Genomic DNA, 25,524 nt, shown 5'->3' with positions numbered 1-25,524 from the left:
GGCCTCTCACAAAGGCCAGTCCAGAGAAACAGCTGAGTTTAACAGTTTTGCAACAGTATTAGCAAGATTATAGAAAATACATTTGCTTACAACCACAAGGCTGCATGTGACTTGGGAAGCCCTTCTCAGTGTAGTAAATGAAGATTTTCACAGGATAATCCACTTTCTAGCTTTGATTTGTTTTCAAATAAAACTGATGTTTGAGTCCACCCCACTAATATCTTCTAGCAACTACCTCGTTAGCCATTCAATACTAAGAACGGAAAACTTTATTTCTGCTTTCCCACTCTACCCACCTCTGTCACTACAAGTCTTTTTAGGTTCATTGTAACTAGTATACATTAGTTATATAAACTGAGTGACTTTCTTTGATTCAGACCTGTAACTTCCAGTTTATATTTGAAGCCTACCCCTTCTCTGCTTACTTTCCACTCTAGCAGCTGAATTGCTTATGTGCAGGCTCTTTCCAGTTCAGGTTCTCCACTATAGCCACAGTCTCCTCTCTTCCACAGCCAGATTTAATTTCATTTTCTTTTTAATAAAAGAGCCTGATTATTATTTTTTGATACCATTTCAATTTTATCAAATATCTATTGACTGTGACATCAAGATTCAAAGCAATGTATTAGTTCTTCAGTTCAGAATCAAACTGCTCTTCAGTCTCTGATCAGCTTTGGAATGTACACAGAAGGCAAATCTTACTTTCTTATTGCAAAGTGCCCTCAACATCAGCATTTCCTCCCAATCTTTCTTGTGGAAGGTGGGAGCCTGTTGTAGAAGTTTACACAGGGGTCTAATGCTAACATTCCCCTGCTGAAAACTCCACTAAATCTTTCCAAAACCTGAACAAAAGTTGAACAATTTTGGTTTGCTTGAGTTTCATGCCACTCCTGTTGTTCACTTTCCTACTCTCCCTTAATCAAGTCATTGTGTAGCGCTTGCATTGTAAATTCTGTAAGGCAGGACTGACACATTTGTTATGCCCATACAGTATTTAGTGCAGCAGGGTCCTTGCTGCTACTCTGGCAGCACTATTTGCAACAAACACACCTGTTTTGATAAATATAGAAACATATTTCAATTTTTCTTCTGAAAAAAACCTGCAGACAAAGAAGTTTAATTAATTTAATTACTGAGGATCCATGAACTAGCACCCCTTTTTTGAGAAAATGACCAGTCTGTTTTATCAAGTTACACAATGCAAGGTATCGTCTAATATCACAGACAACCCAGTGGATCTTTTCCTGCATTTCTACACAAAACAGAATTCCCCCTGTGCTTCTGTAGAAGTCTTGCACATATAGTAGCAAGAGCATTAGACTACATATAAAATATTGGAACATTTGAGAAGTTTTATTTCTCTTTATAAAGCAGTTGTGTCAGAGTGGTTCAAGATGTCCAAGTTTTATTACCATTTTTGTGGTTACAAAAGTTGCAGAAGTAACAGGATCAAAATTTAGAAGCCACCATTCTTTTTAATATGTGCAAGCATCAGTCAGTGCAAACAAATGCTACCTATACAGGATTCTTTAATAAGCCCATCCAACTTGTTCTACAAGGGTTCACAGCCAGAAATGTTTGCAAAGATCTTACCTTCTAGAAAAGTCACCTCTTGTCAGAGAACATAATCTTCAGAGCAGCAGCCACTCCCTAACTTCCCACATTGCTCAGAAGAGAGTTTCATACCACTGACATTATTCACTGACATAAAGGGCAGTCAATGCAGGCATTACTGTTTAATCAACTACTGTTAAGGGTCACACTAAGAAAAAGGCTAAGAAGTTTGCTAGATTAACAACAATGTGTAGGTAATTCCCTTGACATATTTTGGCAGAGTAACTCACCTGTATCACTCCTTCCATCATGTTCACCATCTTGTTGACTATTGCAATGACTTTGTGAGTACGCTCAGCAGGAGTGATGTCAGGTCTGTATTGGCTGGACAATACATACCGACATGTCATATACAAAACATATGTTGGTGACAGCTTAAAATGAACTGTCGAGCTATTTGTGTAATTTATAATAGCAGATAAGAAGGCATCTTCAGCTGTAGACAAAGAGGAAAAAAAATCAGCATGTCATAAAGCCATAGACAGAAAGAAAATGAAAGAAAATAATTTCACAGCTTGAGGCATAAAGGATTTTCTTTGGGAGAAGGAGAGGAAGGGGGAGCAACTTACAGGAATCTTAACTCTTAAGCTGTCTGTTATGTACCAGTTAGTTAGACACACTAACAACACACTTCTATATAAAGCCAGAAAATCTGATCATTGGGAAAGATTTCTGTTCTAGATCCTATCTCTTTGCTGAAAATTTGCATATTCAAGGAAACAGGAAAATGCAAGATTTCTCTTGTACATTTTATTCCAACAAAGCTCCCATACTAAAAAAAAAAAGTCAGTCTTTGCTTGGCTCACAAATCTATTTAGTTTCAAATATTTGAAGTATGGACAGTCTCTAGTATGACATTTTTCTACCAGATCTGAGGCCTTAAAAACCTGGGGACCAAGGTAATAAAAAATTAAACTCTAAATGACAATGTAAATCTAATCAGATTTTATATAAAATGGATTTTGACCAAGACACCATCTATTATACAAGCATAGAGAACTACATAGAAGACAGTGAATTCAATGTACTGTTGAGGAGATGGGATTAAAATTTTTTTCACATTTAATTTGAGTATCTGAAGATGAAGAGTTGAAATGCAATCAGAATTAAGATACACATGAACATGCCTCAATATCTAAAGTATCTGTTCACCCTCCCAACAAAACAAGTTATACTACTACTAGACTGTCTAGCATCTGTATAGTCATTATTTTTTTCAGTGTTTACTTAAATTACTCTGAAGTTTTCAAACTGACTGAAATATTACAGTATAGAAGAACACATTAGCAGGTCAGTGATGTAACTTCACAGTCTACTCACAGCTTTCCCTGAATTCAATACTAGCAGGCAGTATCAGTTCTGGTCCATGGGTATCCTGAGATCTAAAGAAAGACAAGGAAAATTGAAACAAGTAATCCACATGGGTGATATTAATTACTGTAAAATTACATATTTCTCCAAATACACTGGTTCCAAATATTGATGCAACAACCTTCCATAGAAACATCATTTTTTTACCTTCCCTCCAGAATCATTCAAGTTGTATTTGCCAGCAACACAACAGATAAAAATACAGACTTGAACTGTGGAGTCTGGGATATTAATGAACACCCTCTTCTGCACTGCACGGCAGACTGATAGGATCGCTTTGCCATCTGCCATTGACAGGATTCAAATAACAAATTATTCATGGACATGTGAAAGAAAGTGAATGAAGCCTTGCCTGAAATATCAGCTTGGTTACAACAAATGTACTTTGCTGCCTTTCGAGCCCTCAAAATTTATGAAGACGTGGTCAACCTATTGGTCCTTTTTTCTGGTAAGGAGGGAAAGGAGGTCAAATCCAGACCCTACCCCAACCTGGCTGTTGCTACACTACGTTGAGAAACAGCAGTCAGCCCCAGAATTGTCCTCACTGAAACCGACTGCAGTGCTATTTCTTACCAGTACCCATCAGAGAAATCAGAGAGTAGGAAACTGAACAGAGACTTGATTTTTCTGGTGCCTGCAAAAGGTTAAGTACGTATTTCACAAAACCATAGAATATCCTGAGTAGGAAGGGACTCGTCAGAATCACTGAGTCCAACTCCTGGCCCTGCACACGATGCCCCAAGAGTCACACCATGTGCCTGAGAGCATTGTCCAAATGGTTCTTGAACTCTGTCAGGCTGGTGCCGTGACCACTGCCCTGGGGAGCCTGTTCCAGTGCCCAACCACCCTCTGGGTGAAAAACCTTTTCCTAATTTCCATCCTACCATTACTGCCTTAAGCAAAGGCATTACCTGAGCAGTTCTCTGCAGTTGGGCACCTATTTTTAGGAAATAAGTGAAAGCTTAGCATCTTCTGCATGTGATAACCATTTTAACCATATGCAACACAATAGGCAGCTTTTTAATTTCCCCAACAACTTTGATAAAAGAAAGGAATGTCATATAATTATATAAGCCTCATTCTCCTGAAGATTATTAGTTATGCCACAAGGTAGAGACAGGACACTGAAAGCCTGTATTCAGCTACCTCCTGTAGTAAAAATCCACAATATAACTTTGAAGGTTGATGTCAAAAGATGTAAAATTAAATTTTAGCATATTGAATCCAAAAATTAGCAGTACCTTTGGGGTTTTGGTGGGGGTTTGTTTGGTTGCTTGCTTTTTTAAAAACTTGCAAAACCTTAAACCAGCAGAGAACTGAAATTATGCCATCTATATGCCTTATTATAAGAAGTGCTCAGCAAATCCAACTTCTGGGAAGTTGAAGGTTAAGGAAGAGCAGGCACAGCATGGCAGTATGTACACAAATTTCTGCCATTTCAGTTACATTTCAAACACGACAGCATGCTCTCTTTATGAAAAGCACCCAGCTGGTGTGTAAATTGTAGTATTTTGTGTCTTTTTATTGCTATAAATTTAAAATGAACTAATTTGTCACCACCTCCACACTGTCAAAAGTGCACCATCTTCACTAAGAACTTAATTACTTCCATAGAATACTTACCAATATACAGCATTATAAAACAGAACTATACTGACAACTCCAGAGAAATTTTTAATCTTTCATTATAGGAATGGTAACAAGACATAGAAATATTTTAACAAACTGGCTAGTAAACCAGTGACAGATTTCAGCAGATGATTTATTTTATTTTCCTTAGAACAAAATGATATTCATCAGTTTCAGCACAAACGCAGGAACTGGATTCCCAGCCAATGAGAGACAATGTGTCATGAGCGATGAGACCTGATATTAATGCAAGATTGCTTACAGACTTCTGGAAACTGGCCATAAGAGACAAATTAATACAAAGTATTCTTTAAAAATTGTAGTTTAATTTTACCTGTAAATTAGTTGTCTAGGTACAGATGTAGTAAATCAATTATTTAACTACCCTAATAGGAGTTCCCTTCAACAAATCATGGAGTCATAGGATGGTTTGGGTTGGAATGAGTCCTTGAAGATCATTTAGTTCCAACCCCTGTACCATCTTCCACCTTCCCCAAAGAACATGCAAAAGAAATACTCTGTAATTATGCTCTGCACATTAGAAATCTAAGTTGAAGCAATTCTCTGTGCTTCTGATATGATAGCACATTTTATTGGATACATTTTAAGTATATATTGTCTTTGTGCTGTTGCTCTTATATAGCCTCTCTGTGGTGATGAAATTCTCTGAGCTAAACCAGTCTGAAAGTCTAGTTAGGTTTAGGAGGGCCATAAAATATTGATTAAGGGTTGCCTTCTCTCTTAGTATAGTGTCAGATAATATTACACTTTAAAATTACAGTCAAAGCAGTGATACATTTTCCTGATATTTCTGTATTCTCCTAGATTGATAAACTGCACAAAAAAATGAAACACCCTTGTGTGATTGTTTTAGTCAGCATACTAGCTATGTATAAATTTTTTAAGGCATGTTAAAGCTAGGAATCAGGTAAGCGTCTGCAGTCAGTTAACACCACTTACATATCATCATACTTATGTCCAACCAAACACATCTTGAAGAACTCTTGAAAGGTATCCAAGGCAAAAAATTATCTTCTCTTTTCTCATTTTTATTATATGCTTGCTCATGCTAATTGTAGTCAGTTATCTAATGAGCATGTATGACCACAGTCCTTAACTAAATAGTCATTATGTTTCATTTCCAAGAATCACATTTCAATCAGATCAACCATACCCAGTAAGTAAACTGGAGTTATAATCTCGAATCTCAATTATTTTTCTTTCTAGAAATGAAAAATCATGACAGCCAAGTTCTAATCTTTGGTCTTCAACCCATTCAGTTATTGGAAGTTATTGGAAGAGTTATTGGAAGAAATTCTTATTTATCTTACTATTCACCTTTAGAGAGCAGTGATGAGCACACAAAGACTACCCACAAGAACATTTAGTGTGGTTTGAAGTTGTACAGTAACAAGAACCTGGAGCTTGCCAGTGAATAATTTTTGGCTTTTCACACTAACAAAGCAGTTCACAATTACTGTCCTTACAGTTCATAAAAAGAGACCAGAGTATCCCAGAGGAAACCTAACTAAAGGTCCACAAAATACATCCACAAAAGGGAAGAATTCCGTGTACTCAGGCAACCCATTGCCCAGTCTGTCAGCCCTAATCTGACATCATGACTTTGCTAATTTGTCAATCTCATAAACACAGTGAACATATCTGAGAAACAGCACATGACAGAAGTGCTGTATTTAGATAAATAAGACTATTTACACAACACATACTACAAACATGTAAGACATGTACAGAAATAAAATATCAATGTCAGGGCTGGTAATGAAGATCTCTGAGGTTGTAGTTATCACAAATTTAAGTGTGATCTAGATGCCTCTAAAAATATTTTCTGCACACAGGAACCATGGTGAAAAAACCTTTGTAAAGACTAGCAATTCAAAAATAAATTCCTCTCTTTAGAAGGAATTTAAGAAGTTAAAAAAACCCCAACAAAATGAAGCCAAGATACAGCTCACAGATGGCTCTGCATTTTTGAAATACAGCACAAGATAATCCTCTTCATAGAAATTTAATAATCTTCCTACAGATACAGATGCACAGATCAAGGAATATTAACAGCAGAAACCTCAAAAACTTCTGACAGGCTATAAAAAGTTCAGAAAGAAATTCTGTTCATCTTTTATGAGGAAAATTACAGTTAAAATACTAGTAATTCAAGAAGAAGGAGTTAAATCTTCACAACCTTAATAAAATTCTAAAAGAGAATCTGAAGATGAAAAGGCACTCTAACAATAGAGTGCAGAGTAGAACTGAGTTGCATTCTGGTCTAACTTCACTGAAAGTATTTAGAAGATGTCCCTGCGATGGAACATTCAAGTTGAAGTGGAAGCACAATTTTCTGCCCTTTTTTGGTTGTATTTTTTTCCTGCCACTCACATCTCTGAATTCTCTTTTCTGTCTAGTGAATAATAAATCAATTTAAAGGTACAAAAAGCTTCATACTGCAAGCTCTACAAATTGGATCACTGCACTTTTTAACCCTGAAGCACATTTACCTTACCTTTCATCATTTATCATAGCTGTTCACCTAAATTTAAAAGTTGATTTATGTAGACAGCAATACAATCTTGTATTTTTTGAAAAATTTGAAAAAAAATTCTATTCACATAATCCCCGATTTGCTGAGGTGGGATAGGAGACATTAGAGATCATCTGATCCAACTTGCCCTGTTCAAAACAAGATCAACAAGAGCAAGTTGCTCACTACCCTGACCAGTCAGGTTTTAAGTATCTTCAAGGACAGAGACTCCACACCTGCTGACAACAGCACAGCAGACATAGCAATGACCTGGTTATTTCACTTTCCAGAGTAAATCACATCAACTTGCCACTGACAAATGAAAATTTTAAGTAGTTGTACTTTTGTTATTGAAGACATTTCATATGACGTGCCTAACGACAAATCAACAATGTGACATGACTATGAGCCTGACTTTATAAAAAGAGAACCACAAATAACAGAATACTGAAGCAAAAGATTAGTTTTTTTGATTTTTTAAAGTATGGTGAAGTTTTTTGCCTTGGTTGTTAATCCTAGGGTTTACTTGGGGTGAGATCTCAAAGGAACTCTCATTTTCCGTAGGGCAAACCAGATCATTTAAAATACTTTAATGCAGCGCTTGATCTATGGGAAAAACATATCTGTTTTTTGGATTCTGAGAAGTAATGGATCCCACGTTTCCTACCTGCTGTCCTGTCTGCGGTAATCCTGCTGGTCTATTCTAATCATCGGCTTCACCATTCCTCGCTCGGCTGTGCTGGATGCGGATGATGTCCTGTCACCGTCCAGCCTGCTGGTGCTCTAATTCAAAACAGCGAGACAGGTGCTTAGCATGCAAGCACTGCATTAGCCAGTATTTGTGCCTAACACCACTAAAATGAAGTGTCAGTCTGAGGCTTGAAAAGAGATGGGGAAACAGAAGAGGGGAGTATGGCACAGAGAGCGACAGCTCAGCAGGCGTTTTCACCACAGTGAAGCACTGAAGAGCCTGCTTCCAATTCAACAGACAACAATGGCCAGCTAGGAGCAGCTCTTTGTTAATGCACTGCTAGAATTTATAATGTAGCTTTCTAATATCTTTAATAAAAAGTTGCATAGCTATCACAAAGAATGAGTTGGGAATCAAAACTTTAGGTTAAGAGACAAAGTTAAATATATTTACAAATTTAAAACTGGCCATGCTCCCCGACTCTGCTCCTGCAATAGTTCCAAGTGCTTACACTACTGATCTGTAACGTAATTTATCCTGATTTTAAGGAAAGTCTGATCTGCCAGGCAGTACAAAATTTCCAACACAAGAAGGGGCAATTGAAACTGTGTTATTTTTTTATGTACCACTTAATTTGTTCTCTTTTGGTGTCCCACGCTCCTTAATAGGAAGCTTTTAATTTATGATTTCTAATTCAATCAAACCCAATCAGGAATGGGGTAAACATGTTGCTTTAAGCAGAAAAATAAATAGAAATTATTTTCAGCATAAGGAGTTGAAAACAAGACATCAGTAAAATAGGAAGTGTTTCAACATTTCATAAGAAATTTCTAGGACTAAATTTTGACATAGGAAAACCTGCCAATCAGTGCATCTCAAAACAAGGGCTTGAACTAAATCACTTTTCACCACCACATCTCAGAGAACTTTCATTAAACTTACTGTTACCCCTTTTCCAAACAGAAAAGCAAACTTAGAAGAGAGCAAATGTTAGAAGATGAGTGATTCATCAGTGATTTAACAAGATTTCGTACACATTCTCAAACAGTACAACTAAAAAAGAAACTAAACTTTTTCCATTAATCCCTAAGTCCACTAGAAGTATTTTTCTAATGACTGTGAATAGGATATGAAGTATGCTATATAATAAAGCCAGAAACTCTTATTCTGAGAAATTTTAAGCCATTTTATTAGTTTACAAAGTTTCTGTTCCTCCTTCTAAAATATCACTAAATAAATTCCTATCAGAAGTAGGTAAAGAACACATACAAGATAAGAGAAAGCACTATCACAAAGCTACAAAGAAAGTAGAGAAACTGAAAGACTGTGGTAAGAAAACAGGTAAGACTAAAAATACATTCAAAAGCTATCAGAGTTATTAACACCTACACTGCTGCATTAATGCAACTAAATATTTACAAATATTTCAGTTTTGTAATAGTAGAAATAAAAACATAAAAGAGAATGCATTTCTGGGAAGATTACTACATCTCATACTGCTGAAATAATTCATTCTCTCATTTCATCTGAGGCATGTGATCATAGCAAGTAAGACATTAACCATTGTGTCATTTACTCTGTTTGCTCTTGGAAAATGCAATTCTGACACAAAATCTAGTAACAGAAAGTGCAGAAAGAAAGCAAGAAAATATTATCACCTCATAAAATGTTCATAATTATGACTGCACAGACAGTTTGCTTAGTCAATGTGTGTACAGGAGCTCTACTGAAGTCTACAGTCACATCCATTAAATTTTAAAAGCCTAGTTAAATTAAAATTGAACACCCTTTCACATTTTATATAAAACATTTATTTACCCCATCACACATGACAACAGCCATATGCTACACACACAAGGTAACAATGTACCAGTTCTAACAAGAATCTCTACCTGAATGTAATCTGCTTTCCATAAGTCAATTTGAGGAGGAACTACTTCAGGTTTGGAGAGTTTCCCTTTCTAAAAAATGTTACTATTCTTGACATGAGATGCACGCCCAATGCCAATACAAATCGAAACAAAAGGGTTTTGGGGAAAAAAAACCCCAAAACTAAAATAACAAGGCACATGATATCTGAGCCTATCCACAAGGAAAAATGGCTGGTGAGACTGATGAATTGGCCACACTTCCCCAAATACTACTGATGTTATAATTTTGACTTAACTTATACATGCTCTTATTTATTGCTAACTTAGTCATAATACAGTACCTTGCTTGCTGGTAATGCTGTTCCACTGTGAATATCTCCCTCCAGATCAAATGTGGTTTCCTGGACAGCTCTATAAACAAGATAACATTTCCAGTATGTTTTAGAAATGATATCGTTAAACATTTAACAAACAAGGAACAAAGTAACTAAAATTAATAAATTAAAATTCAAGGATTATACCATGAGTCCAGTTAATACTAACTTTTTTTTAATACTGTAATAGTTCTTTATACTAATAATTCTAAAAATATTTATACAAAATTTCATTTGCAAAACCAGATTCTTAGCTACTTTCCTCCCAGTCGAGTGAGAAAACATAAATACACAAACATAATACACATAAAACATGTTCATGGCATTGTATTCACTACAGTAGACTAGCTACAATTTTTTTCTCAGCTCTTTAGTATTAAATGTACAACATAATGTAAATAATTCATAAATCATAGTAATACATATTACTATCTCCTTATTCCAAAGATTTTAAAAAACATTTGATTGTTCAAGCTGCAACAGCCCTTTGCCATAGATTTTACTGTCCAGATAAAGCTCTGCAGTAATACAGTGCTTGCCAGTTGACTGTAAACCCCCAAAAGCACTTATTTATCGATCTGCAGGCTAAATGCAGAATGAGCTCAAGATTTCAGCAAGAATATTACATGACAGCCACATGGCTGGAAGACTTCCTGCAGACAGGGCCTACAAAAAGCAGTGTCCTTCCATATGAAAATAAACTGGAGAAAAAATAAAAATGCTTAAAGCATGCATCTATATTAACTCAGCAGATAAGCTTCTTTTCCTAGGTATCTTTCTCTCACTCATCTCCAAGCCAACTTGTTACTTTTCTAAATGACATTATACAAGAATGTGTATATTAACAATAGTAGCCTCATTTGGACCCAGAGAAGACAGAATATTGGTTTTTTTCCCCTGCTATACAAACTGATTTTAAGATTGCTTCTTCTGAATATTTTTATAGCCATTGAACAAAACACTTGAACTCCTATGAGTCACTATATATGTGATCAGTATTTTTATTATGCACCTATGACAAACATGAATGAGAAACAACAGGGTGGCCTTCCAGACTGTTAGTCCTTGCAACACAGAAACTAGAGGGTAAGTAATCACACTATAAGAAGTTGTTGTTATATTGTTATATAGCTCCCTGTCTTCACAGTCTCATTTCATGATTACTTCATTTCCAATTCCTTTTAGTGGAATTGTGAAAGTTATAATCTGAGAAAAAAACAAAAACCAGGCTCTCTGAAAACATTCAGCAAATTCTTGACTTTTCCTGGAGCTTAGATGAACTGTGAAATACAGGAAAATAACGCATTGTAGTGTTTATCACACAGAAGTGAGCATGAGGAGAACTTTTTCATTATGAAGTACGCAAACAAGACACTTGCTAATCCTACATAAAATCACAAGGTGGAGCTCAAGTATTAAAATTATATACTTAACACTTTAAATGAGTTCACACTCTAGTCACTGGCCATTTATAATGCTGTCATTCTCATTTTTTTCCCAAGGCTCCCCTTCTAACCTCAGGAGGAAGAAACTAAATCTTACTCACCCAGTCTTGTGTCTTGGACCTTTGACCATAAGACTTGCATCAGTAGGTCTTTTGGAAATAATATGGTCCTGAGTAGGATCCACAAACTTAAACACATGAGAAGACCCAAACTGAACCTTCATTCCACTTTGCAGCATGGTGGTTTCTGAAATACGCTGACCTTCCACATAGGTTTCAGCATCAATGCTTCTCGGGGTAACAGTAACAACTCCATCCATATTAGTGAGGTCACAGTGATGAGGCTGAATTCCTGGACCAAACAACTGGAAATAAAATTAACATAGAATAAATTAAATTACACTGCAGCAGAAATAAAAAAACGAAGACTAAGATATAGCTTACCCTATTTACAAACTAGTAATTTAATTTTGATAATGAATTTAACAAAGATGAGTGGTACTAAAATCAGTGAGTTTCACTTCATTATTCAATGCAACAAAAACAAAAAACACACATTAACTAACACATGCAGCAGACATCCCTTGATGAAAAATTTTTTACTCTTTTGGTCATATACTGTTTTCTTCCTCTTGATGTTTTATATGAAATCTTGCAATGCAAGTAATTATAAATCAACTAACTGCACTGGCATGGACCCAGGGTACTGTAGGAGACTCCCTGGCATGAGCTTCATACAAATATGCTTGTTTCATACTCTTAGAAAATCTTGCCTCAAAGAGATTAAGACTAGGACTTGAAAGTCATTAAGCAATTACAAAAACACTGATATGCATCATTTGATCCAGTTACAAAAAAGAAAACCCCATTTTAAATAATAAACCCATTAACAAATAAAAAACTTTACTTATAATAATAAAATCCTTCTCTTAAATCAAGAGTGGAAGTAAATTAAAACAGATAATGCCCATTAACAAAAAATTGCAGCAATATTTTACCCTTCAAGCTCTGACAGGTATTTACAGCATATTTTATTAGTTTCCACAATTACACATAACACACCAGAGATCAGATCAGTACTGTAATATGAATCTGCTTTTTTCCATACCTGAATGGAATTGTCATCAAATTTTTCAGTTCCAACTTCAGTGACACTTAATTGTAGACGATAAAGCTTTGGCTTATCTCTGGAGTCAGAACCATCTGTACAGCAAGCAACAAATATTAATTTGCAAGTTAATAAAGGTTAAATATTCACACAGTATTTCTGGATCACTTCAACTTAGTTCAGAATAGCAATGTTCAAAAAAAAGGAAAAAACCTGGGTGACATTCTTTCAAGATTTTTGGGAACTTGATTGTTCCTTGTAATGTAAGAACACTGAAAGTAGAGGAAGCCTACTTGGAGCAGCTCTTTCCTACAAATGCAAAGAACGAAGTAATCAAGAACTACTATTCTGAACATACTCTGAAAAACCTTCTCTATTTCCTTAGTAGTTTAAGCAATACAACAGTTTTTGTAAATCTCTAAGATTTTATATGGGTATACCAGTACGGGTTTAGAAGATTAAGAAAATAAAACACCTGCACATCCCTACATTAATAATATCTATGGATCTTACTAAAGTACACATTATCAGCAATATCTACTGTCAAGTGGTCCACATACCAAACTGTTTCTAATTCATCAGATACTGAACTAGAGCAACATTAAAAGACAATCTCACAAAATATTTACCTATGAGAGCTTCAGTCTTAGTATATAGGACTTTAGCACTTCTGGCCTTATCTTTATAGTTCCATTGAGCTATATTTTTATCTCACAGAAAACGAGGTAAAAAATAAAGTCCAACTTCCTACTCTCTTCAGAAATACATACTGTTCAAATAGAATAAAATTTCACAAAATCCACTGGACATATAAAGTGTACACAATTTAGCTGGTGCCTTCACAGGCTAACACAAATGGGTTTCGGCATACATATAAATCCTCCCAATTTCCCAAAAAATCCTACAACTTTAAATACTGGTGGAAACTGAAGTAATACTATCATTTCTGACTTCACTCCAATCTCCTCTCCAAAGCAAAGCTGTAAAAAAGAGAGGCTGCAAGACAACAATTGCCTTACCTATGGAAATGAACAATGATTTTGAATCATCTCCAAAAAAGTGTTAGAGAATATTATTAAAGCCATGGCACGCACATACATTGATACTGTCTGCACTAGGCTCCTAGTTATCTTCAAATTTTTAAGTGAAGTCAATATAAACAGAAGCTCCATAAATCTAGCTGTAGACTCCCATCATTACTAGCAATATCTGTTTATTAAAGTCAGAATGTGACTTAACCATAAAGTGGTATTAATAAGCTTCTCCCGGATTGGATGGGATGTTATTGGGACATAAAGACACCAGGCACAGTTAGTCCACAGACTGGTACTGTAAATACTGAAGTTAAGTGCTGATACTATAGTAAAATGCAGTTACTGAACACAGAAACACTATCATAGCATTAGTATGTCATCCACCACAAAAGCACTAATTGTAACACCACTCACCCCTCTAAACATCTTTCAGGTAGAGGCATAAACCTTTTATTAAATCTCTGTATCTGAGTCTTAGAGAGGCATACATTTAATATCACTGTAACCCAGAAGAGATAATGCTAGTAGAATGTCTTCAGCAATTTGAATTGTGTGCAATTTTAAATACTTTACAATGCTAAATCAGAAATTACATGGCTGCATCTCTTCAGTATCCCTAAATGCAGACATGTAATAAATTACTGAATGCATTTGGCTGCTTACACCAAATTCCATAAATTTTTATTATGTCTCCCCACAATTTACACATCAAAACCTAGAGTAGCTCTTTTATTTTTTTAGGAATCCAAAAGTCAAGTATTTTCTCCTCCTACCCACATCCTAGTTTGGTAAAAGTGGCACCCGTGTGTGTGTGTGCTCTCACTCAGGAAATGTATTTTAGTATCACAGTGTTTTTGCTGAGGCAAATTCTCTGCAGTGTCCATTGTAACTAGAAAAACACCTTGTATTAAAACCACAGTACTAGATACAAATGCAATTTTTTCTTCCCACAAAAAGGAGAAAATTTTAAGGAGTTACTCAAAGTTATTTGGGTTATTTTTTATACTCCATCAGCAATAAAAACCAATTTCTACAGAAAAAGGTATCTTAATCTTGAAGATAATTACAACAAATCCTAAGAAGAATGAAAGGCCTTTTTGATCTAAGGGAGGGATGCAGGAGGGAAGGAAGGTTGTATTATACTACAGTGTAAACAACAGGGAACACAGTATCATAACAGTCACCCCAGGACAACCGTATTTCCTGTTTTTCAACAGCTGGAACCTCACCTAAATGGCGCTTGGAATGTATTCCTTATAACTCACTACAGCAGGATAGCCATTCTGCCATACCTGGGGTAAAGGCCCTACTCCCTACTCCCCAAGCCATGACAGTCAATGAAGGCTGATCTTAGCAAAGGATACAATACAAACAGATTTCATTACTTGGTTTATGCACTTGAGAGTCACCATTCACACTTCAAACAGTAATGTTATAAAAAACTCTGTAGTGAACAGGAGTGAATAGTCACCGTAGGCACATCAAGTCAGTGGTTTGCAACACAAATGTGTATTTTTTAAACAATAGAAAAAACCAAGACAGGCCACCTTTCATATATGTTTTAAATGTGTTAGTTCACCACTAAAAGGTGAATCATACACCACTTTGAAAATTATAATTTCAATTGATTTCACTAGTCCAATGCTTGAAACAATGCTGGGAAATAGTATTGACTTAGTACCAGACTGAACCAAATGATGAAGATCAGCTCAGAGGAAACAATAAGCCCAAAGTTTAACAAAAACGGCCACACAATGGACTTTACCTATTGAGTTAAAATTAGTTAAATTTACATTTGCAAAGCACATTTCCTGTGCAAGTGGTTGACTACTAAGAGTTTAAAAACTAATAAGCTTAGGAGATGGTTGGGCAGATCTGAAATACCATGCTGAATTCAGGAGATAATTCTGCTATTAAAGTTCAGACGAGATGTGCACTACCAGCAGAAAGAGCCAATAGTAAACATTTTTTTATTGTAACAGACAACAAAGGTAATGTGCAAAAGTGTTACACATGCCATACTGCAGTTCTTTTCCCAGAAAGAAGGCTGGCCAGGGAAAAACCCTGGCTAAGGCTTTCCAACTTCTCCAGCCTCCTGTAATTCCTCTTTCCAAGTTCTCGTAACTACATGTCCTCCATATCTCCCACTGCTATCTGTTCTACAGCTCAAGGTTGCTCTTTTTTGTGCTGTAGCAGGGAAAAAGTCTTATGGGTTTGCCTTTTTATTTTTTATTTATGTTTTGTAATTTTAATTTCAGGCTTGTAGGATCTGAGGCTCACATCTAAAAAAATGGGGGTTTGCCATTTTTCTTAGCCTTTAAATACTATGATTGAACAACTGAAGTTATTAACATCCCTGAACTCATCAAAAGCCAAATTCATAGATAATACAGACAGAATCAGCTATTCAAAGTGCTGCTGAATGTCACTTCAGTCTATCCAGTCTATTTCTATTACTATCAGATTCATCTCAGTTTAATGGTTCATTCACATGACGTGGGTACAGAGACAATTGCTGACTGCCACATTTACAGCCACAAGCTACTGAAATGCATCCTCTACCATACAGAATCTAATCTTCAGTCAATGAAACAGTCGTACAAACAGCAACATCAGCAGCTGTGGAGAAGTGGAAAAACTGGACATACTTCACTAGCAAACTTCCTAAATTTGTGCAATTGCACAGGGCATGAAAGTGAGTCTGCAAAAATATAAACAGCCACTGTTTTGACAGGAGGACATTTCTACTGGAGTTACTTCTGTAATAAATTCAAGTATCCTAAAGTGATTTTTTTTCCAAAAACACAGTCTAACTCCAGAGTATGAAGACCTCTTTTTCACACACTGAGATAAAGATTTAAAAAACTATTTTTTTTTTCCAGTGACAAGTAACCAAATTTCAATCTTCCTAGTTAATGGTCAAGTGTTTCTGCAGAGCCCATCCATGCTTTTTAGTTCAGCACACTCAATGAAAACTTTCTGCTCTCTAGAATAACAACATTAATGGAAATGGAAGTCTGAATTCAATTCACATAACTCAGCACTGGATGCAAGTTTGAATACAGTTCTTTAAACTCCAGTATGGCACTCCACAATCATAAATCACTCCATAATCATAAAGGAAAGGATGAGCAACACTGAAAACCACATGCAGTTCTTCTATAGCAGTCTAGGAAATAAAGTGAGGAAACAAGAAAAAAACGTAAGAAAAAAAAATATTTTGGTAGACATTTCACAATGAAAACAGCTTTGTATTCTTGTCTATTTGGTCAAACCAGAACACATCTGCACATTACTCTACACTCTAGGAAGAATTAAAGATCCATAACAATTTGTACATTAGGCTATCAATTTCAAACACTACAGAAAAAAACTGAACAAGTCTCTACTGTCTGAAGTGCTAAATCTTTGACATACACCACTAATGTTAGACAATACCACAAACCAGGCAGCAGAAATACCAAAGGATGCCATGGAATACCAGGGAGTAGAAACTGAGGTCATTTTCCCAGGGGTCCAAACACTATTTCACATAAAAATCATCACAGATTTCATCCACTGCATCAATACTGTCAAACACTGAAAAGCACAGTTAAGTTCCATGCCATTTACCCAATACATGTTTTAACTATGAATTCTGCAAACAGATGGATCAAAGAACTTTTTAGTTCTACTACAACACTGCTTGTACACCACCCTCTGAAATTTAGCTGTTAACCATAGCTCCAAGGTTGAACTCTTTGGATAATAGCACATTCATGATTCATTTGGTATTTTTTCGCAGATCAAATAATTACATGGCAGCTGACAAAACAGATAACTACTTCACAGAAGCAGTCCCTTGGAAAAAAACCCTTAAGATAAATAAGATAGTCCTTCATTTGTCATAAAGAAACACAAGGTTTACAGTCGGAGAAGTTTTTAGTGACTAATGAGAGAACAGTATCAAATACAGCGTTACCTTCGTAAGCGTGATAGTTGTAGTAGGCAAAGTGATTCCTTCTCCCTGGGGTTAGAAACACATGCAGAGGACCCAGGTGAAGGCAGCACCAGCAGGACAGATACCATGCAGAACATGCGGAGGAGGGCAAGAAAAGAAAAGACAGGAAAGGGTGAAACTGTAGCCAGACAACACCTATTCAATTTGTAAGGATGAAGCTTATTAACTCTTTCAATTTTAGAAACTGGGTGATATAAAGACATCAGTACTACAAAGCTACTGAATGAAACAATCCTTATTGTTTAGAGAGGTGACAACAAGCTGTTAGAAGAAAAACACAAACAATAGTCAGTCCCACAGGCAATGTGTGAAGCTCAGCGCACAGCGCTGACACCTGCAGCACTTCAGACTGGGTTTACTCCCTCCGTTAATGGGAATCTCTTGCCCCTGCCAGAGCACAACATTTTAATACTAAAGCACTACATCCCACAAAGAGTAAGAGAACAAGAAAAGAAATCAACAGTACTATTAAAGAGCCCAAAATATTAACATGCAAACCAAACCTCAACCTGTAGAACATGATAGCACGTTTCATATATTCTGTGTACTGATAATTTCATCTGGATTTAAAATAAACAAACAAAAACCCCACACTTTTTGACCATAAATTTAACCTTTTTTTTGCCGTTCTGATCAAGCAAAGGTTTCAGCACCAATTGCCAACCTTGCTTCCCAAGAGGAACATCAGCAGACTTCAAACAGTAACATTTACTTGAATATCTGAGCGTATTCAAGTTACGCTTAATAGGAAAAAGAGCTGTATATAACTCAGTCACCAAAAATGGAAGTCCTTATCCAAATCTATAAACATAAGGACGATAGATATTAAGAGCATAAGCTGTGTATGTTTTATCAGTAGTTGTGCTATACACAATCAATCCCTCCTGGCTGTCCTAGATGATAAAATTAATTGCAAATTACCACAAAGCCCAGAGAGTTCCAAATATGACAAAATAAAACTCAGCCTTGCCAGTGATTTGAAAGTTCCATATAGGCTGAAAAATGCTTAACATCTAAGTTTGATTTAAAAATTCATGTTCTTGTCGTGTTCAAAAATGTGATTTTTCCATGTACGGCACTGTCAAATACCAGATATGTTACAGTGTACTTGTGAATGCAAAGCAAATCAGATTTAAGGTAGTAAATAATTTCTCCCCTTTCTTCACTCCAAACATCTGCTGCTAAGATTTTGATATTACAGCAATACACAGCTCTACCTTTAGTTAGCTCCAATTCAGAATTTGACATCAGAAAAACAAATCACGTGGCACAAACTTCCTGCCACATCAACTTCCTTGTGCATACAAAGAAAGTCTTATTTTTGAAAAATCCAAATGAGTTTATAATAATGTAATTTAGATTATTAAATAACCAGAATTCTTACCTGGGCTTAATTCTACCAGGTATGGTAGTTTCTCAGGAGGAAGACAAGAGCCATAGCCAGACCCGTCAACTCTTTCCTTCCCCTTTAACGGCTTTCCATCAGTTATCTTCCTGGTTTTCTTTGGGACATAATCAGGAGGCCGCCTTTTCAACTGGAAGACCAGTATTCCTAAAACACAGCATTATACATCGTTTGAGTCACACTGCCAGTGAATATACACACAACCAACATCTGTTAATCTGCAAGTGTCCCATAGGATTACTTTCAGCTTACTAAATTCCTGTCACTTCTTTAGAATAATTTTAACTTAAAAATAACTACACACAGATTAAAAGCATATTTCAGTATAGTGAATAATTTAGAAACTTTAGGATAAAATGCAAAACCTTTCTACTACCTAATTATGTAATACTACAAACAGTGTATAATGAAACAGTAAATAACTCTAATACTCCCTAGTATTTTAAGTGCCCCAAACCAAAAAACACTGAAATATATGTTAGAATTTCTTCCTTTACAGAGGGTCCACAACATGGCTTACAACCCAAGGCACAAAAATACCTTAAAGGTTTTTGGACATACCTTTATCACTAGGCCACTCCCTGAATATCTGCAGTGGACACTCATCATCATCAAGAATAGTTTCTTTAGCACCTTTATCATCAGAGTGCTGAGCACCAGGAGGCAGCACAACCTAAAAAAGAATTAATCAGTTTTCAGAGCTGTTAGTGGACAATTGAACATTCAGGGTCATATCCTCTGATTACTTTCTTTGCACATGTTGTTTATAACAAGAGATAAGGCCAAAGAATTCAGTAACTTGGAATGCATTTTGTTTTCCAAGATTTTCTAATTCTCCTCTCTTGCCTCTTGCTACAGGTTAAATCACGCTTCCCAGAACACCAAATAAGTCTAAAAAGCAAAGAAAATCAAGTTATGCTTAAAGTAGACAAGATCATCTTTCAGCAAAAAACAATCATTCCAATTTCTCATCAGCTAAGACAAAAAAAGAAAAAAAAATATCTTTGGAGATGATAGTCAAAAACCAAAACTGAACTTTCCATTATTATTTCACACACTGGAATCAGCCTTTCATTTTTCTAATGCCATTCTGCTAACACAACATATCTGTATCTTTAGAAAAGACACAACAAGCTAACAAAGACTATGTCGTACCTCCTGCATCCTTGTCTTACCCAAAATTTACCTGGTCTACAGAAGGGACTAAGGGCACAACTGGAGTATTTCAAACAATTGCTTCATGCTGCCTAGCTCTGGGGAAGAAACAAAACCCTTTTGGAACAGAACTACAGACTGTTCCTACCTTTTACAGCTATATCCTCATAAGGCAGAGGAAGGGGGAAACCTTGATTCATGAAATCTGATCTTAAAGGAGACACGGCCTGTAATTTCATGCAATACTGCTCCCCGCAGCAATCAAGAACAAGTAACAATGACAGGCAGTTATTACAGTTATTAAAGACAGATCTTTCAAAGCTGAATCAAAAAATAAAATAAAATACATTGTACTCCCACATTTGTAATCCTAACAATGTTATTTAAATTCATAGACAGTTCTATTTTAAACAAACTACTCCAAATTATTTCTATCTCCGAACTATGACCAAGGTAAGACCTTCTGAAGTGATGCAGCCATTGGCTACAGCATCCTTCTATGCTGCAGCTCTCTAGAGACTTTCCACTCTCATTTGTTCCCTCCTTTCCACACCCTTTTCTGTGTTAACCAAGTTCCCACAGATCCACCTCAAACATCCTTTCATCTTCTTCCAAGCAGGAAACAAGTACATTTAAGATCAAAAGTATGTAATCCCTAAACCATTTTCTATGCAAAACTGGGCTAAACATAGGACTAATTAAATTATCTTTAATTAGATTTTCAAATAGACAAAATATTATAAAAGAAGGAAAACATTAAATTGTATAAACCAGAGGGAAACAGAAACACATCTACAGTCAAATCTTATCTTGCCAAGCCACTCTATTTCACATCTCAGATTTTAAAATCAATTATACCTACAGGATAATTAGGGTAACACTGTGTTTAAAGCTATATTCAACAAGTAACAATCTCAAAATTCCAAAGCCCTTGACACAGAAGGTAACCAGTTACAATGCAAGAAATACAGGCATACCAGAAGCTGACCAGTACTGGGCTGGGGAGGAAACCAAAGAAAAATCAAATGCAGGGAAGCCAGAGGAACAGAGGAGATACAAATGCACAGGTGCTATTTGAACCTGATACTACTTCTACCATGGAACTTGGATAAGCACGGGTACTTGGTGCTGGGTTTAAGGGCAGAAATAGTGAACTAGACAAGCACGGCTCCCCTCAACCTCCCTGCCAGTCACCATTCCCCTCAGCTCTCAGGAAGCATGAGCTGGTAACTCAGACATACCTCACTTTAAAAAGGTCTGTGACCTAACCAGTAGGAAAGATACAAAACACCATGCATGCGAGCTCCTGCAGGACAGGAGGCTTCTAATCGTTCTGATGCCATTTTAGAAAACACCTCTGGTTTAGGCAAATGCTGCCTCAGTGCCACCCACAAAACTTAAATTCCTACATTGTAGAATAATGGAAAAGCATGGTAACAAGTCTATGTAATGACTGGGTTTTGGCTTATGGGTAGAGATTTGCTTGAGTTTTTCAAAACAGATGCACTAAAATATGCTTTTGTGAATTTTCATCTATACAGACTGCTGAGATCAAGCACAGACATTTCACTGATTTCTGCAACAGAGATGGGTCAAACCAGCCTAATATCACGAGTTTTGGAAGCAGTCTATAAACTGAACCAAACACAAAACTGAGAATTAGACAAAATACACTCTGCTTCATCACGAGTGTACTCTTAAGCATATATAAATTATCATAAAGTCATTCCATTCTATATTTATTAATTTAAAATGCAGAGAAACATACAGAAAATACAAGCTAAGAAAATTTAAATGAAGACCATAGCAATTTCGGACTTAAGTTCCAAAGCATTTGTTGGAATAAACAAGTAAGGGAAGTACTTTTGAGTATTAAGCCCCCTGTGATAAGTAATATATAGAGATCAAGTGATCAGATCCGTCCATAGTAAAAGTCTCACACGAGAAAAACCCCATGATGTAACAGGTCTTCAACAAGCTCTTCTGTCATTTTAATATTTTTTAAGTAAAAACCCTCATATCTACTGTATATTTGAGTACATCTGCTTATTGTAATTAATTAATCTACAATCTTCCTTACAAACTGGGAACACAGGCTTTGCACATCCCCCTACTAAAACAAACCAAAAAAGCCAGCGACAACACAAAAAAAACCCACAAAACCCCTGCAACGGATCTTGCTAAAATACTTAATGCCTTGTGTCTGTAACAACTGTTTCTTAAAAAAACTACTCACCAATAAAACTACTCACCATGAAATGCATATTTTTGCTTGACATTACAAAAAGTTATTTATGCCTTACCCTCAAGTAAAAAAAAAATGCATTCTAAAAACAAAAGTCTAATCAAGATTCTGCTTTCAAGAGTTAACTGGTTTGATGCATGCCTGAAGTCTAATGCCCTGAGTGAACATGCACAGGTAGCTTGGAAGATTGTCTAATTAATTTGACATCTTCAGAGATGTGCAGTGAACCCCATATTATTCAGGGAAACTCAAGCAAACTGAAGCAAACAAAACACACATTGGAACAAACTGGTGTGTACTTGCTTACACAGAAGAGCACTTTGGAAGTTGGCATAAGGGTACAGCCTGATACACTGCAAACCAATGTATGAAAGCAAATAACCAATAGGAAAGTGCCATTTACAACAAAAGTTCTCAAAAATGTTATGAAAAGGTCTTACAATGTTTATCTTTCAGCTGAAACTTCAGGAGTCATCTTTATTACAGGTACTTACACAGACTTATAAATGTTTTGTCCTGTAACTTAAAATTCATCTTAATAGTTAAGTAAATTCAACTGCTTAAATCTTCAAAGATGACACTCACCAGGACTCAAAGAGAACAAAATGTTTCAAAATCCCAACCAGTAAGAAACTGAAGTTGTATGTTCCACTGATAATAGCTGAGCTCAAAAAAATGTAAAGAATAGGAACGTGCAGGATCTGTCTTACACAGAATACTGTAAAGTGTCAGAAGAACAGGGGCAAAAGGCATATACCAGGGCCAGAGAACAGCTATGAGACTTCAATATAAAGCAGTGTGCCATTGAACCAGTTTAGTGGTGCATTTGCGAATTTCCAAAAAAAGAGAACAGTGATTAAAGACACATCAGGCTAATTATCGGGTATTTTAATGTTTCAAGCAAGGAAAGCAACTTCATAAAATATCTGGCAAAAAAGCAGATTTTAAAATCTAGATTTAAAATACCCAACTTTATTAATAAAAGAAGAACTATCATATTAAAAGCCAAGGACTGTATCAGCAGAGAATGGCCAAGCAGATTTTACCCAACTGTAACAACTTACTGTCAGCAAATAAGGTCTGCTACACTTAAGAGTTATAAAAACACATCTGCTATTAGTCAGTGAAGACCACTCATGTATACCAAATGTAAACATAAGCACATAATTTTTATCAGTTCAGAAACTGACTGTATGAAGATGTGTTACTCAGAAAATACAAAATATTTTCCAGAAGTGCTTCCCAAAAAACTAACATAAAACAATTCCTTTTGCAGCAAAGACTTCATTAACTTTTCCCAAGATCAAAGCACCATTCGCCAGACTATTTTCTACATTAAACATCCCCACACAAGATCGGAAAATAGGAAGTAAGAGGGAACACCACCACTACAAAAAGAGTAACTTGCAACAGTTTCCTAGGTAAAGGTACAATCAGTCCCTAATAAATTCCCTAATATTCAAAGATTTCATAATACTTCAGTCTGAACTAAACAGACTGAAGTAAAACTATCTTCCAAATTCAGCCTCAGTGTCTCTGCTGTACCCTATGACTCTCTCGAACCAATACAATATCATGAGAAACAAACTTTTTCCCCATTTTTTCAACATTTTAAGGAGCAAAAAATGCAAGTTTATTAGATAAGTCACAGTCAAAAATGTAATCAAACACTAGACTCAAACAAGGATCAGTATTTTCAAGCCTCACTGTTCTCCCTGAGAACACAACATGGTCAGAAGTTTGTCATCATTTATCAGTACTGCCCATGGGACTTTTTGATTAAAGCCACACCTCTAAGAAACAAAAATTCTATGCAATTCACTTAGAGCTCCTAAAATAATTAAATTCTGAAAAGAAGAGTGTTACTTCAATCTTTTCTAATTTGTAATGAGGGTCAGCTACCACTGCAAGGTTTGAGGAAACAGTACACAACATTCACCTTTTACAACGGAGCTCACCTCAGCACTTCCACTTCTGAGTGGACACTCTTAGTTCAGGGAAATAGCTCTGTACACAAATTTAGGTATCCACAGGATAAACTATTAGTTTATACATCTGTAAATCATCAGCACACTTAGTGGTATAAAGCCACAGTGCCAAATGAAGAAATATGCCATTTTCAGTATTAAATTTTTCTATATAGAAAGCAGTAATTTAGTATGATTGCAAGATTAAAGTTTTAAAAACAAAAAACCTGACATGTCACTTCACAATTCCTGAGGCTGTTAGATTTAGGGGAGGAAAAAAAAAAAGTTAGCCATGGAACTAATCAAGTCATTCTATTAATTTGGAAGCTACTGCTAGAAACAAAAGCCAACCAAATATGAAATATGAGAAGATTGTCTTTTAGTAACTTACACGAGCAATACAATAATCCTTGGGATTTTCTTTTTCCAGACCATATTTTTCCAGTGCTTCAATAACTGCAAAGTCTGCAGTATCTGTAGTGGACAGCAGGATTGTCTTGTATGGTATATTTGGTTTTAAACTGTCTGCATAAATTCTCAGCGTCCCACCTTGGAAACAAAATGAAATTATCAATGCAACCAGAGAATAAAAAAGAGACATGAAGTCATTTATTTTATTTCTAACGGAATACCTCTTCGAAATAATTCCATTACTCTACTAATACAAGAAAAATTACATAATATCCCCAAAATAGATTTATCTCTGTCATTGGTAAAAAATCTCCAGTGATATTTCCATAATTTATCTAATGAAGTCTTTTTCCCAGTGTTTCACTATGCTGAGTATTACATTAAGTTAAAATGAAACAGTGGCAACAACTGGTTGAAGAACAGACCTTTCCTATCCTGACAGGAAGTTTGTGCTGATCTTCAAGAATTTCCCCTCTCTTTAACAAGCCCATTTGAGACTTCTCTCAAGACAATGTTTTCTACACCTCTCTTTCTTCACTACTCTTCCATGAACAGAATACAGCATTTAAGATTTTATCAGTTCTAACATTGGTTCACTTGTTCTTTTCTAATGGTGTTTATACAATCACTGTTGTTATATCCCCACCCCATGAATGAGAAATACTTGAT

General features: G+C 35.9%; 1 protein-coding gene across 24 annotated transcripts in view; it reads right to left on the bottom strand.

Moving 5' to 3' along the window:
* Positions 1-25,524, bottom strand: part of AFDN (afadin, adherens junction formation factor) — a 119,652-nt gene that overhangs the window by 55,597 nt on the left and 38,531 nt on the right. For 19 of the 24 annotated variants that reach the window (XR_011149853.1, XM_069010167.1, XM_069010177.1 and 16 more), the window contains exons 6-15: positions 24,836-24,993; positions 19,639-19,750; positions 19,057-19,224; positions 17,634-17,678; positions 12,639-12,733; positions 11,633-11,895; positions 10,054-10,123; positions 7,818-7,933; positions 2,935-2,996; positions 1,845-2,050 (exon numbers count right to left, since the gene is read on the bottom strand). Coding sequence is in view for 23 of the 24 variants with exons in the window: in XM_069010167.1 (XP_068866268.1) it covers positions 1,845-2,050; positions 2,935-2,996; positions 7,818-7,933; positions 10,054-10,123; positions 11,633-11,895; positions 12,639-12,733; positions 17,634-17,678; positions 19,057-19,224; positions 19,639-19,750; positions 24,836-24,993 (1,295 nt within the window). In the remaining variant the exon portion in view is untranslated. The remainder of the gene's footprint in view (positions 1-1,844; positions 2,051-2,934; positions 2,997-7,817; positions 7,934-10,053; positions 10,124-11,632; positions 11,896-12,638; positions 12,734-17,633; positions 17,679-19,056; positions 19,225-19,638; positions 19,751-24,835; positions 24,994-25,524) is intronic. The other 5 variants (XM_069010174.1, XM_069010183.1, XM_069010184.1 and 2 more) reach the window with 1 other exon arrangement.

This window comes from Aphelocoma coerulescens, chromosome 3, assembly GCF_041296385.1.
Source record: "Aphelocoma coerulescens isolate FSJ_1873_10779 chromosome 3, UR_Acoe_1.0, whole genome shotgun sequence".
NCBI lineage: Eukaryota > Metazoa > Chordata > Aves > Passeriformes > Corvidae > Aphelocoma > Aphelocoma coerulescens.
The sequence above is the reverse complement of the archived record's forward strand: the minus strand, read 5'-3'. Positions and strand labels throughout refer to the sequence as shown.